This window comes from Sminthopsis crassicaudata, chromosome 1 (genome assembly GCF_048593235.1).
Source record: "Sminthopsis crassicaudata isolate SCR6 chromosome 1, ASM4859323v1, whole genome shotgun sequence".
In the NCBI taxonomy this organism is placed as follows: domain Eukaryota; kingdom Metazoa; phylum Chordata; class Mammalia; order Dasyuromorphia; family Dasyuridae; genus Sminthopsis; species Sminthopsis crassicaudata.
Window position 1 is genome coordinate 577877495 of NC_133617.1, and position 13477 is coordinate 577890971.

General features: G+C 32.0%; 1 protein-coding gene across 4 annotated transcripts in view; it reads left to right on the forward strand.

The window, feature by feature from the left end:
• The window catches only part of TNPO1 (transportin 1), a 105031-nt gene that overhangs the window by 54728 nt on the left and 36826 nt on the right, over positions 1 to 13477 (forward strand). For 3 of the 4 annotated variants that reach the window (XM_074282243.1, XM_074282244.1, XM_074282245.1), the window contains 4 exons: positions 1250 to 1383; positions 4462 to 4543; positions 9554 to 9676; positions 12117 to 12235. In XM_074282243.1, the coding sequence (XP_074138344.1) occupies positions 1250 to 1383; positions 4462 to 4543; positions 9554 to 9676; positions 12117 to 12235 (458 nt within the window). Of the gene's footprint in view, positions 1 to 1249; positions 1394 to 4461; positions 4544 to 9553; positions 9677 to 12116; positions 12236 to 13477 lie in introns of those variants that run through there. The other variant, XM_074282248.1, reaches the window with a different exon arrangement.

Sequence of the window (13477 nt, forward strand, 5' to 3'; positions counted from 1 at the left end):
TCTGTTCCAACTTTTCCCTTCCTTTCCTCCACCCCCTCCCCTATATGACAGGCAGTCTCATACATGTTAAACATGTTAAAGTATATCTTAAATACAATATATGTGTACATATGTATACAGTTCTCTTGTCACACAAGAACAATTGGATTTAGAAAGGTAAAAATAACCTGGCAAGAAAACATAAGTGCAAGCAGTCCACACTCATTTCCCAGTGTTCTTTCACTGAGTGTAGCTGGTTCTGTTCATCACTAATCAATTGGAACTGAATTGAATCTTCTCATTGCCGAAGATAGCCACTTCCATCAGAATTGACATAAAAGTAGCTTTTAAACTTACACAAATATATGTGCTCTTCAACACTGTGGCTTTCCCATGGAGTGCCCATATTTCAGACATGGCAGATATTCCAGACAAAAATATTTACATTTCTTCCTTAATAGTTTGATTAAATTTTATGATCTGAAAAAAATATATTTTCTTCAGGAGTCTTATTTACTAAGCCACATTCACTTCGAATTTCCAAGTTATGCCAGGAAGAGATCTTTAAATCAAGTTAAGTTTCTTTTGTACCCCACACTCATTTAGTAGAAATGATTTCTTAAGTTCCTGAGCAATTCCTGTGCTTTTGTTGAATGCTTAATATAGATTCATAAATGAGTTAAACCTGCATACTAAAGATATAAAGAAAAGTGATATTCCTTATAAAAGAGTTTGAGATTAATCTTCAGGCAATGTAAATCCATATATTTAAGATGATTTAAATAACTTACTCAGAACTAAATAGGACATTAGAGTTACGGATTTGCATCATATTGTATATAGTGTGTAGAAAGTTTTTTTTTTTTTTTTTAATTTCCAGATTGTTGCATTTATAATGGTTTCTGACATGTATTAAAAGCAGCCTGAAAGTTGCATTAATTTTCTTTAAGCCTTAAATACTTAATATTACTTGAATGAAATGAGATTTTTTTTCCTCTTTAATTTTATTAATTTAAATTGAAAAATGCAAATAGAAAAGGTAGATTGTTTTTCGTAAAGGCAAACTCTTTTTACTTTGATAAACTTAAAAATCCACAAATTCTTCAGATTCCTTCCTTTTAGCTTAATAAAAGAAGAAAAATATTATGATTATACTTGAAGATAAACATTGTTTCAAAATAATAATTTTTAATTTAATTACACATGGCTTTCATTTTAAAGTATGATTTTTTTTTTTTAAAATATATGTTTGAATTTATGTCCTTTTCAGGGAGCATTTGGAGCCCTTCAGAAAATATGTGAAGATTCTGCCGAAATTTTAGATAGTGATGTTTTAGACCGTCCACTTAACATCATGATTCCTAAATTTTTACAGTTCTTCAAGCATAGTAGTCCCAAAATAAGGTATATCTAAATAAATTATTGATATTTTAAGAAAATGTATTTAATCTTATAAAACTGATCACTATTGCTTTTTTTTGTTTGCGTGTTTGTCTTTCAGAAGAGTGAATTGTTCCACATAAATTAATTCTCCAGATAATGGAAATTTAACCTTTCGATGCCAAAATTTTGAAACTTTTTATCCATGTTAATGGAAAGTTATCAAAAAAAAATCTTCCTGTCCTTTTATTTTCTTAAAACTCGGGACTTTTAATTTTTTATGAGGAGGAAAAAACATAAAAATTTCACACATTTGTCATCTTAGCCTCTTGTCATTTTTTTTGTACTCTGTGCTGTCTCCCAGTATTGTTTAATCCATCCAGTTCTTTCTAATCCATCCTTCCTGTTGGAAACTAGGAAGAATCTACCGTGTATGTGTATACAATTTAATTGCTGAAACTCAAATCATACTGAAGTGTTTCTTAATCATGTATTTGGGGGAGGGAGAGATTTTTTTTAAACTGATAAAAAGGGGCAGCTAGTTGGTAGTCCTGAAGTCAGGAGAACCAGAGTTCAAATATGACCTCACTCCTAATGTCCTAAGATTGCAGTGACCAAAGAGATTTTTTTTAATGAGTTTCAAACCACCTGTTGATGTGCACCTGAATATTTAGCTTTGAGTAACAGATTATATAATGGCATGACTCTTTCCTATCCAAGTATGACCTGCTAGAGATTATATCTTTTTTTTTTATAACTCTTGGAAAGTCAAAGTTGCTATATTTCAATACTGAGATAAAATGACCTACTTGGCATTTGTAATATCACATGTAATGTAGTAACTTCAACTTTCCTTTGAAAACAGAGTACTCCTAGCTGTATGACCTGGGCAAGTCACAACCCCAATTGCCTCAGCAAATGATTTTTCATGAAAAAGTCTTTTATCTGTAAATATTTGAAAGTATACTAGGGAATGAAGGTGAATTTTATAGAATTGTGCATAGATAGATAGGAATATATGTATAGCTAGGGATATAGATATGGATATATAGTTTATATATATTTATATGTGTATATATATATTCTAAAAGTCTTAATTCAGTTTCAAGGTATTAAAGATGCAGATATATGTGTGTGTGTATGTATGTATGTATGTATGTATGTATGTGCTTGTGTGCGCCACAACTACAAGCCGGTATTCTGGGATGTCTTCTTTTAAACTAGATTCTAATTATAAAGTGTCAGAACATATAAAGCTGGTATGTAGTGAATAATTTAACCATTACATACTTGATCAAAGTCATCTTTATGAACATTAGTCATTATGCTGCACTGTAATACAATTATGCCCTGAGAGCCTATTAAAATGTTTAGCTCTGGTTTACTTATACACCAAATAGACTAAAAGTTTTCTTGTAGCTTTCATAGTGACTTTTATCTCCTTTTTTCTTCATTCCTGTTATGTTTGTGAGAAGTATTACTGCGGTACATTTAATTTGTTGTACATTAGGAAACCAAATAGCTAAGTCTGTTAGTGTGCAAAATAGTTATTAAATATATACTTAGTATAAAGACTTTATGGAATTACATGAATTAGTGTTATTCCATATTATTGTAATTGTTTACAGTGTTCTTCAAAAAATATTTTGAGGATCACGGCTAAAGATTGAGGTTACCTTTTCAATTAGAAGGCATTCAAAGACTGTGGCTTCTAATTTTTTTATACTACACAATATAGTGTAATATATATGTAATAATAGAAACACATGTTTATTGGAACTAAATTGTTAACTAATGATAGTATTTTGAACTGCAAAGTACAAAGACAGTAGATTATGGTAAAGAAAGAAATGTCATTGAAAATTATATTTAACTGTTAAGTTCATTTTGCCTTACTGGAAAGTGCATGACAGATCAATTAAATATAGATTGTGTTTCATTATTATATGATAAATAAACTTCCATCCCCTTATAGATGGGAATAACTATGCTACAGTTTATTTATAGTCTTAGATTTCAAAACATCAGTGCTGGACACCAGACAGATCAGGATGTCAGAAGTGACATTAAACAATAAAGAAATTATTTTTTAAAAAGTACAGGTTTACTGTACTTTAAAACAGAAGAAATAGAATTTTAAATTTTGATATAATTCTTTTTAGCTAGAAGTGAAAGGAAAAAAAAATTAACCATTCACTGAACATAATAACAATTCTTAATGGCTTTTTCTAACAACTATGCACAATGTTAAAACTTCCAAGTGTAAATATAGATGAGTTTATAGGATTACTGACAATAGTAATTAGTAATTCATTATACCTGTTTATGATTTCACTTCACCCCTGTTTTTAATTGCACTTATAAATGTTGAGCTTTCTATAATAATTGCTTTTAATAAATGCTAATGATTAGTATGCTTTTTTTCTCACATCATGCTTTTGAAGGGACAGAACACAATTATCTCTAGACCGTTTAAAAAATTGCAGCCTTATACCAAAAAAACAATATAATAGTAGAATTAGAGTTTGAAGTTACTCCTCCAGACATGGAAGGACATTTTGGACAATTCTTATATTACTTGAAATTACTAGAAAGAAACTAGAACTTCATAGAAGGAAGATGATTAGGCATTGGAATCAGTTAAACTTTTTAGGATCAAGTTTCCTCATCTGTAAAAGGAAAGGATTGATCTTTATTAGTTTCTGAGGTTCTTTGGGGCTCAAAATTTTTTGTTATAATCCAGGAGTATCAGGAGAACTTGACTTGTTAGTGATTTCTGATTAACTTTTTATGTTCACTGCCATTTGAAAGATAAAGTTGAGAAATAAGCAACAATTTTTGCTTAATGTTTTTTAAAACCTTTAAGTCATGAATCAAAAAATATTTTTAAAACCACAAGTTCTTTGATGACGTTAGAGTAGAATATGTATCCAAAAAGTTAAGTGGTTATCTGCCTTTGAGAAGATTACATGCCAAAATATTGTCACTTAATGAAATATGAGAAACTTCTTAAAAAGCAGGTTGGGGCTATAATTATAATTTCTGTTACTTTTGAAAATGAAATTATATATATGATTCTAAATTTGTACATTTTATTTTTAGGTCTCATGCTGTTGCATGTGTCAATCAATTTATCATCAGTAGAACCCAAGCTCTGATGTTACACATTGATTCTTTTATTGAGGTAAGCTCTTTTTGTTACTGTTTTTGAATAAAGTGTGGTAATACTAATTGGATTTAGTATTGCTTCTTTATAATTGCACACAAACTGTAATGGTAATTTAGTTCTAAATATTTTTGTGCTTTCTTCACAACAGCTAAAATCAGAAAAGTACAAAGAAAGTTGTTCTTTAACTAGTGTTGTGTGATCCAGTTTTCCATAGCTTAGCTAAACTTGTAGCTATTATATTTTGCTAAATTAAATATTGTGAATGAAGTCTCAAATTTAGAAATATATATAATATGGCCAATTAAAAATTTCTGATTCACATATGTTTAAAATTGCTCATATAAATTTTAATAATTCTTTCTTATACCCATCTTTATCCCCAATTCCTTGCACATAAATTATTTTTTAATAGAAACTCTAGGGTCAAAATTAAAGGAATTATAACTTGGTCTGATTTTTCCAATGATGTCCATTTTAAAATCAGCTGTGTATCAGGTAGAAGTGGGATTTAAAAAAAAAAAAATACAGTGTGGGATCTGTGCACTGTCTCTTTTATAAAGGTAGGTCCATGAGAAAATAATTGTGAAATTTCTAGCCTTTCATTAAAGCCTTCTATATTTACTTGGTACTAAATCCATTTATTTCATTTATCCCAGATCCACAGAAGTATCCTGACATAACCATCTTGGGTTGTTCTAATAATTAAATATTTGAATATTAGAATGTTAAAGCTAGAAAGCAGTTTTTTCTTTAAAATATTAAGCAGGGCAGGTGAACACAGATACGTAAGCATTTCTGTGGAGTTCCTACCCCATTTCTGGGTTGACATGGAACTAGAGCATTCAGTTTCTCTATTGTTCAGTGACCCTATTTGGAGTTTTCTTGGCAAAGATACTGGAGTGGTTTCCCATTTTCTTTAGTTTGTTTTACTGATGAAGAAACCGAAGCAAATAGGCTTAAGTATCTTGCCTGGGGCCACATCTCTAGTTGTAGTCTGAGACCAAATTTGAATTCAGGAATAGGGACTCCTGATTTCAGGCCTGACACTCTGCACACTGATGCCACCTAGCTGTCCTTTGTTTCTATATACTCTCATTTTTGGTTGCTACTGTGGAATAATAGTAGTATCTATTTAAGATACTTTAGCAGGTCTTGGAGGTTTTAACTTTTGCTTTGGAAAATTCAGAAAAATATACTCTAAATATACTAGTGTCTGTCATAAAGAAAATTAAGTAATAAAACTAGGTAAACTGACTTAGAATACAAGCTTTCTTCTGGGTTTTCTAGAAAATTATGTTTTCGTTTGTTTCCATATTTCCACTGAGCTCCTTTTTATCTTGAAATCACAATGTCATTTGTCAGTGTGGCGACCACGTTAGGACCTTGGATGCCTTAAAATCAGCAGGAGTGGACACATAGGATCTCTGTGACCTCACCGCCTCCTCTGTCTCCCTGAAGTGACTCTGGCTAGTCTTACTGCACTTCCTAGTCCCTCCCACAATTCTCTGTATACACCAAACAATTGGGTCAGCACAGGGCCATTTTCCAAGCATATTCTTATGGAGTATTATCCAATCAGTAATTAGCCTCAAGTGCTCGATTGTCTTACCCCTGTGCCTTGACTCAAGAGTTTCAGCCCTTTACATGTCACTGCCAGTGTCTGGCCTCCATTGTTTTAATTCTCTCTTAAGACCACTCTGAACTTTAGAATCTGATTTCTTAAAGGAGGCAACTCAAAATATAATTAACATACCACAGTCAATGAATATAAGGGCATATGCATTGAATCTATAAAAATGTCAATTATTGAAAAACATTAGTCACTGCAAATGAACCCTAAATGTTGCAGCATTTATATAGCACTTATTTTGTATCAGGCACTGAGTAAGCACTTAACAGTTATCTCATTTGATCTTCACAACAACCCTGAAAGATAGATGCTATTATCCCACTCTTACTGATGAGCAAACTGGGGCAAACAGATTAAGAGACTTAATCAGGGTCATCTAGCTAATAAGTATCTGAGATCTGATATAAACTTTGGTCTTTCTGACTCCAGGCCTGGTATTCTTTCTTATATACCCCCTAGCTGCCTGCTGCTCCATTAAGGAAAACCAGGTACAGTGATAGCAAGAGTTAAGATGGCAGAATTATAAAACTTAGTATATTTACTGTGAGAACAGAACAACATTGTTTTTTTTAAAAATAGATTGCATTTACTGGTGACACATTACCTAAAAACATAGGAGAGTTATATTTTTAGCACAACTTTTCATTCAAATGGGATGAAGTAGAATGTAAGATTTTTTTAAGTTTTGTAGTAGCTTTATGTACTCTTCTTGACAAAATAATTCTTTAGTTCTCCCTTTTTGCCATGATAGGGTGGATGGGTTCAGTTCCTCCTTCCCCATTAAAAATTAACTTTCAGCAAAATTATGAAGTGCAGGAGGAAAAAACAATTTTTTACAAGGCTGTTAGACATATACAATCATTCCTTTATTTTAATTATAGCTTTTTATTTACAAGATATATGTATAGGTAATTTTTCAGCATTGACAATTGCAAAACCTTTTGGTTTCAACTTTTCCCCTCCTTCCCCCCACCCCTTCCACCAGATGGCAGGTTGACCAATACATGTTAAATATGTGAAAGTGTAAGTTAAATACAATATATGTATACATGTCCAAACAGTTATTTTGCTGCATAAAAATAATTGGGCTTTGAAATAGTGTACAATCAAAAATGCAGGTGGACAAAAATAGAGGGATTGGGAATTATATGTAGTGGTTCATAGTCATTTCCCAGAGTTCTTTTGCTGGGTCTAGCTGGTTCAGTTCATTACTGCCCTATTGGAACTGATTTGGTTCATCTCATTGTTGAAGAGGGCCTCGTCCATCAGAATTGATCATCATATAGTACAGTCATTCCTCTTTTTTAAGCAAGCTTAGATGCTGTATATAGTTTAAAAAAAATTAGTCCTCATAACTTCTCTATCGTCTTTGGTGTTTTCCACAGAACTTAACAAAGTATTCTTGCTCAGATAGACTGTGAATGTGCTGCTCTTTGTCTTTTGGGTGCTCTATTTTACCTCAGGGATAAAACACAAACTTTTATAACTGACAAACTGACACTTTCTACATTAATATTATTTTTATGAACAATTCCCTTTTCATGCACTCTGTATTCCAAACAAACTGGTTTTCTAGTTGAACTCTTATTTTGACTTTGCATTTTCTGTTTCAGCTCTTATCTTTCAGAATCTTTATCCTTCAAGGCAGTGTTTACATTCTAATTTTTCTTGGAAAACTTTTCTCAGTTCCCCTATTATTAATTAGTCTTTCCCTCTTTTAAAAAAAAAATTTTTTTTTTCATAGCATTATGTATGTTTTAACCCAATAGACTTTAAACTAGAATCCCAGGGGGTTGATTGCACATTATTTTTCATCAAGTATTTCAATTAAGTCAAAGTGGTTGGTATCAAGTGCATCCAGGACTCAAAAAGAGATTTGAACCATCCAGAACCAACTAAAAACTGGTGGTAGGATAAATTATAAGAAAGTGTACAGAAGTATCACATTTAATGTTTGGTGATTGAAAGCCTGTGATCTTAATAAGAGTAGGTTTGACTTCCATAAGAAGGGAAATAGATGTTAAAGAATAATAGAGGATAAAAATGTCCACATCTTTTAAGAAATTTGGACCTCAAGGGCCCAGTTCTCAAAAATTTTGCTGACAGCCACATTCCTTATACCTAAATTGCCTGTTCTTCAAGGCTTGACTTCAGAACATAATTAGAATACCAAGCTATTTGTATTTGGCTTTATTAAATGAGATACCTGCTATTTTTTTTTTTTTTTTAATTGTTTCTCTTAGTGGGTACCCTTTAACTGATTTAGGAAAATTCGTAAAATGTATGCAGAGAAAGTTGCTTTCAAAACAAAACTAAACAGGGTGTATTCTTTAGAAGTGCCTCAAGTTTGGTTTTGGAAATAATTCCTATGTAAAAGCTATTGTGTTTTACATCATTTTCGTGACTTTTCATTATGTCCATTTAAGAATAGTTCTTATACATTGTTATAATTTTGTTGCAATGATAAAAATACGTGTTGATTTATGGATTTTTGTGACAAATACTAGCAAATTTTGATTGATTAAAAACATAAGCATTATTAGTCTTAAGTTTCTTATGAGTTTGTTTTAAGTAAGAGTATACTGTATTTCTTGAATCAAGCTTAATATTTTACATATTCTAAAATCTTAATCTGTATTATATTAGCATCTGAAGTTTGTCAACATTTATTGAATTATCCTAGGATTCTGTTTTTATGAAGTGCTTATTGAGGTGGAGTGTGTAATAAGAAATAGGGTATTGCTGTAATGCTGGAAAGAATTGTAGAAATCACAAAGTCCTGAGATCCAGAGAGGTTGTCTCTTGTCTAAGGTCACATAAAACAGGTGGAATTTGAACCCAAATTTGTGATAACCACATCTAATACTCTCTTTCCTATGCTACTTCCATAGTAATCTTACTTGTAAAAACAGGTAAATATGTGGCACAATAAAAAAAGTATAGGGACTTGGGTTCAAATGCCATGGTGTGAACATAAACAAGTTACTTACTGAGCCTTTCTGAATCTCAGGAAGCAAAGTTAAGACTGCACATTAGACAAAATTGCAGTCTAGGTTTAGAGGGAAGATCTTTAGTGTTTGATATCACTATATACAGTAGAATTTTCTTTTAATTTGTAGGTTTTGAGTTGCCTATCCTTTTTTCTATTTTCCCCATACCCATTATAACGTTTTGAAGAGGTGAAAACTTTTAGTCTCTGTTGGCAAGTGTGTAAAATTTGGTAAGCTTAACCGCCAAGGTATATATCTATAGTGAAGAAAATAATTATTTCAGTATGTTTTTAAGTATTTAATTAAATTTTAGTTTTTATTTGGATATAAATTTATACTTGGTTACACACATTATTTTTCTCTTTAGGGATTTTTTAAAATTACACTTTGTTTCTTATGTAATAGAATCTCTTTGCTTTGGCTGGTGATGAAGAGCCAGAGGTACGTAAAAATGTATGTCGGGCTCTCGTGATGCTACTTGAAGTCCGAATGGATCGCCTGCTTCCTCATATGCATAATATAGTTGAGGTAATTATCAGTTATGATTTAATCATGTGATTTCTCTTTTTTAATTTAAAAAAAATCTGGAAATGTTTTCTTTTGGATACGCTGTGAATAATTAGCTTTGCTTATTCAAATAGACCATAAAGATAGTTTGCTTTTATTTTTAATTGAAGTCCTTATTGGTTTGGATTATAGTTTTTCAGAATAATTACTTAGAATTAGTATTATGACATTATCTGCTTATCAGGTGTGTTCATAATTTAAGCTAATGATTGTATAAACAACAGTAGTTGGTTTAATATATGTATGATTTATCATATAGAGGAGTTCTTTTAAAAGTTTTGGTATAGCATTCACTATTATGCCATGTACATGTAAACTAAACTAGTTAATATATAACTAGTAATCATAATATATAATTAATGTAATATATAATAATAAATATACAATATATAACTAGTAAATATACTAACTAATAATTAATAAGCACAATCTTAATTGTGCTTATTTTAAAGTTACCAATAATATATTTAGGGGAATTCTACTTCTTCCATTATTCTGTTTTATCTCTAATCAGTGGTAATAGGGATTATCTTATATTGCTAGTGGTTCTGGTTATATGTGCATTTTTAAAAATAGGCTTTGATGATATAGAAATATGTTAGCTGGGGTATAGTTGCAAAGCAAACTTGTAGAAGCAGATTGCTTCAAGTACTGGAAAGCAATGGACCCAAAGCACAAATGAGGGTAAGTAGCTTTCAAAACATGAGATGGTTGAAGCTTAAATGAGAAGACAAATAGATAAATAAGATGAAATTTATATTAACTTAATCTGTGTACCAGCTGTAACTGAAAACTGGGGATACCAAGACAGGCAAAAGACAGTCCCTGCCCTCAAGGATCTTGCAGTCTAATAGGGCAAGCATCATGAAAACAAACAGTATACGGGGTAAATTGAAAATAATCAGCGAAGGAAAGTCAGTAGAATTAAGAGGGATTGGGAAAGGCTTTTTTTTTTTGAAGAATAGCAGCAAGACCAGTGTCTCTGGGTCAGAATAAGCTCATTGACTGTTGGGAGATGAGGAGTATAAAGTCTAAGAAGACTGGAAAAGGGGGTTCTTGGGAGCAACTTATGAAGATCTTTGAAAACCAAGTAGAGTTTTACATTCCATCCTACAGTTTTTGTCTATGTATTTATAGGGAAGGAAGAATGGCTGGATATAGTCATATGTGCAGTAAGAAGTTCACTTTGGCAGCGAAGTGGAGAGTGGACTAGAACAGAAACAGTTGTGGCTGGGAGACCAACCAGACTGTAATCATCAAGGCTTAAAGTGATGAGGGCCAGCTTAATTATTACCACAGTGTGCATGTAGTAAGCACTTAATGTTTGCTTTTGGATTTCTGAGGTCTGGAATAGAAGTCAGTACTTTTTTGAGGAAGAAGTTTCAGAAAATTTAGAAGAAATATTTGTGGAATGAGCTAGGGAGTTGATTAGATTAGGATTGCCAAGTAGTTTCTAGGATTGAGTTATATAGCAGGAAAGAATATTTAGTAGTCATCTAGGTTCTGCCTAAATGATTATTTTCTTTAGAAGTACATGTCATTAAATGATTTCTTAGGGGAAAATTTTTTTTTTTCTACTCATTATCAGTGACTATGAATTTTCATTCAGCAATAGTAAGATATAGTTGGGAGGTGGAGAGTGGAATAGAGTGACTGAAATGAGACAACGTGAAATGGATCTCCCATGCCAAATGCTACATTTCCAACCTAGTGAGGGAGGCCCAACTTTTTGTTTTTAGATGTCATTAAGGGAATAATTTTGAATTGTTTTGTGATTCTAATTGTAAGCACGGAAAGGTGAGCCTTTTATTACTAAAGATACATTTCATCTTGAATGTAATTTGATCATTGATATTCACATAAGTGGCAAATTTTGTTTTGTTAATGCATAAAATATTTTTTGTTCATGAAATGAAATTTAATTTAGGTGCCGTTATCACTTTATTTCCTAAAACAAATAAAAAAGAAATCTGCATGCACATATACATAATTCAGGGACATTGCATGATGTGAGGTAGGTCACAGACAGATGTTGAAAGGAACTTTAGAAATTACCTAGTCAGGGAGTCAAAAGTTAAGTGATTTATCCACTGTCTTCAGAAGTAAGAACAGCTAGGGAGTACCTTTTCCTTCTGATTCTAGAGCTCTTCCTGCTATCTCATGCTACTTCTAGGTACATTTACATCAGAAAGAACATCTTCCATTATATAAAATAGAATCTTATATTTGGAGAGGAGTTGGAGAAGAACTTTAGAAATTATCTATTAGCCCCATTCATTTTATAGATGAGAAAACTGAGTCAGGGAGGTGAGATGTGATTCAGTCCGATTCATAGAGGTAGTATTACTTCTGTATATTGTTATTAGTTGGCTTTTAACTGTACATAAACTTCCTTTTATAGTACATGCTTCAGAGGACCCAAGATCAAGATGAAAATGTGGCTTTGGAAGCTTGTGAATTTTGGCTCACTTTGGCTGAACAACCGATCTGCAAAGATGTACTTTGTCGACATCTTTCTAAGTAGGTGAAATTTCTGCACACTACTACTATTTGAGTCAGTATAAATTATTACCTTGTTTGTTTTGGAGTTATTGAGTGAATTTAAGATATTTTTGATAACTATTCGTACTCTAGACAAGCGGCGCTCTTCTTTAGGACTGGAAGAAACATAAAGTAGGAATATTTTGGGCAAAAGTATTTTAAGTTTTTGCACATCTTGACTGTTTATAAGGATAATTTTTTAAAAATACCTTAAATTCATTCAAGAAGTCTTTTTCTGTGTATCTGTTTTACCTATGTCATTAAACTATTTGGTATGCTCATCTTTGGATATAGCATAGAATAGTGTTTGAGAGAACTGTTTTGTTCCTATATTGTAGTCCTTAGCACTTAACACATTTAATCAAATGTGAAACAAAGAATAATGTAAGACCAACTAACAACATAACTTGGAATGGATCTTGGATGGTGAATTAAGCCTTTGCACTGAGGGAAGAGAGAGGGAAAGGGAACAGTAGTTCTAGTCAGCAGATAAAAGATGTAGCATGGGCAGGTAACAGTAAGGCAATTGGCTAAACCAGAACAGTAGGTATTGGAGTAGGAGATATTCTCTCTAGGGGAATAGCATAAACAAAAGTGTGAAAGTTAAAATAAGTATGGTTAGCTCAGGGGACAATGAGGATACCAGTCTGACAGGTTGTTAATAGGCAAAAAGTAGGTTAATGTAGTACTAGATTATGCAGGATTTTGAAAATCAAGATGAAGAGCATAGACTGAATCCAGTTGAAAATGGGATGCCATTTTGAACAGGGGATGTATGTGAAAAAAAGTTGCATTTTAAGAAGATAAGGTGATTTCTGGATTCTACAAACAGGAGACCAATGAGATTGACAATGATTCCTAAAAAATTAGGGAGAGTTATTAAAAGGAATTATTTTTAAGCACAACTTCTTTTAAAAAGTTAAGTTGAGGGGCAGCTTGTTGGTGTAGTGGATAGAGCACTAGCCCTGAGTCAGGAGGATCAGAGTTCAAATCTAGCCTCAGATAGTTAACACTTCTTAGCTGTGTGACCCTGGGTAAGTCACTTAACCTCACTTGCCTTAGCAAAGAAAAAAAAGTTGAATGGTATAATAGTATATAATATGTAAATGCTTTGTAAATTTCCAATGATTTGTCCTGAGTGTTAATTTTATGGTAACTTCACTTTTGAGTTCTGCATTCAGACTACATTTTAATTCTAGCCTAAATGTGAGCAACTAAGTT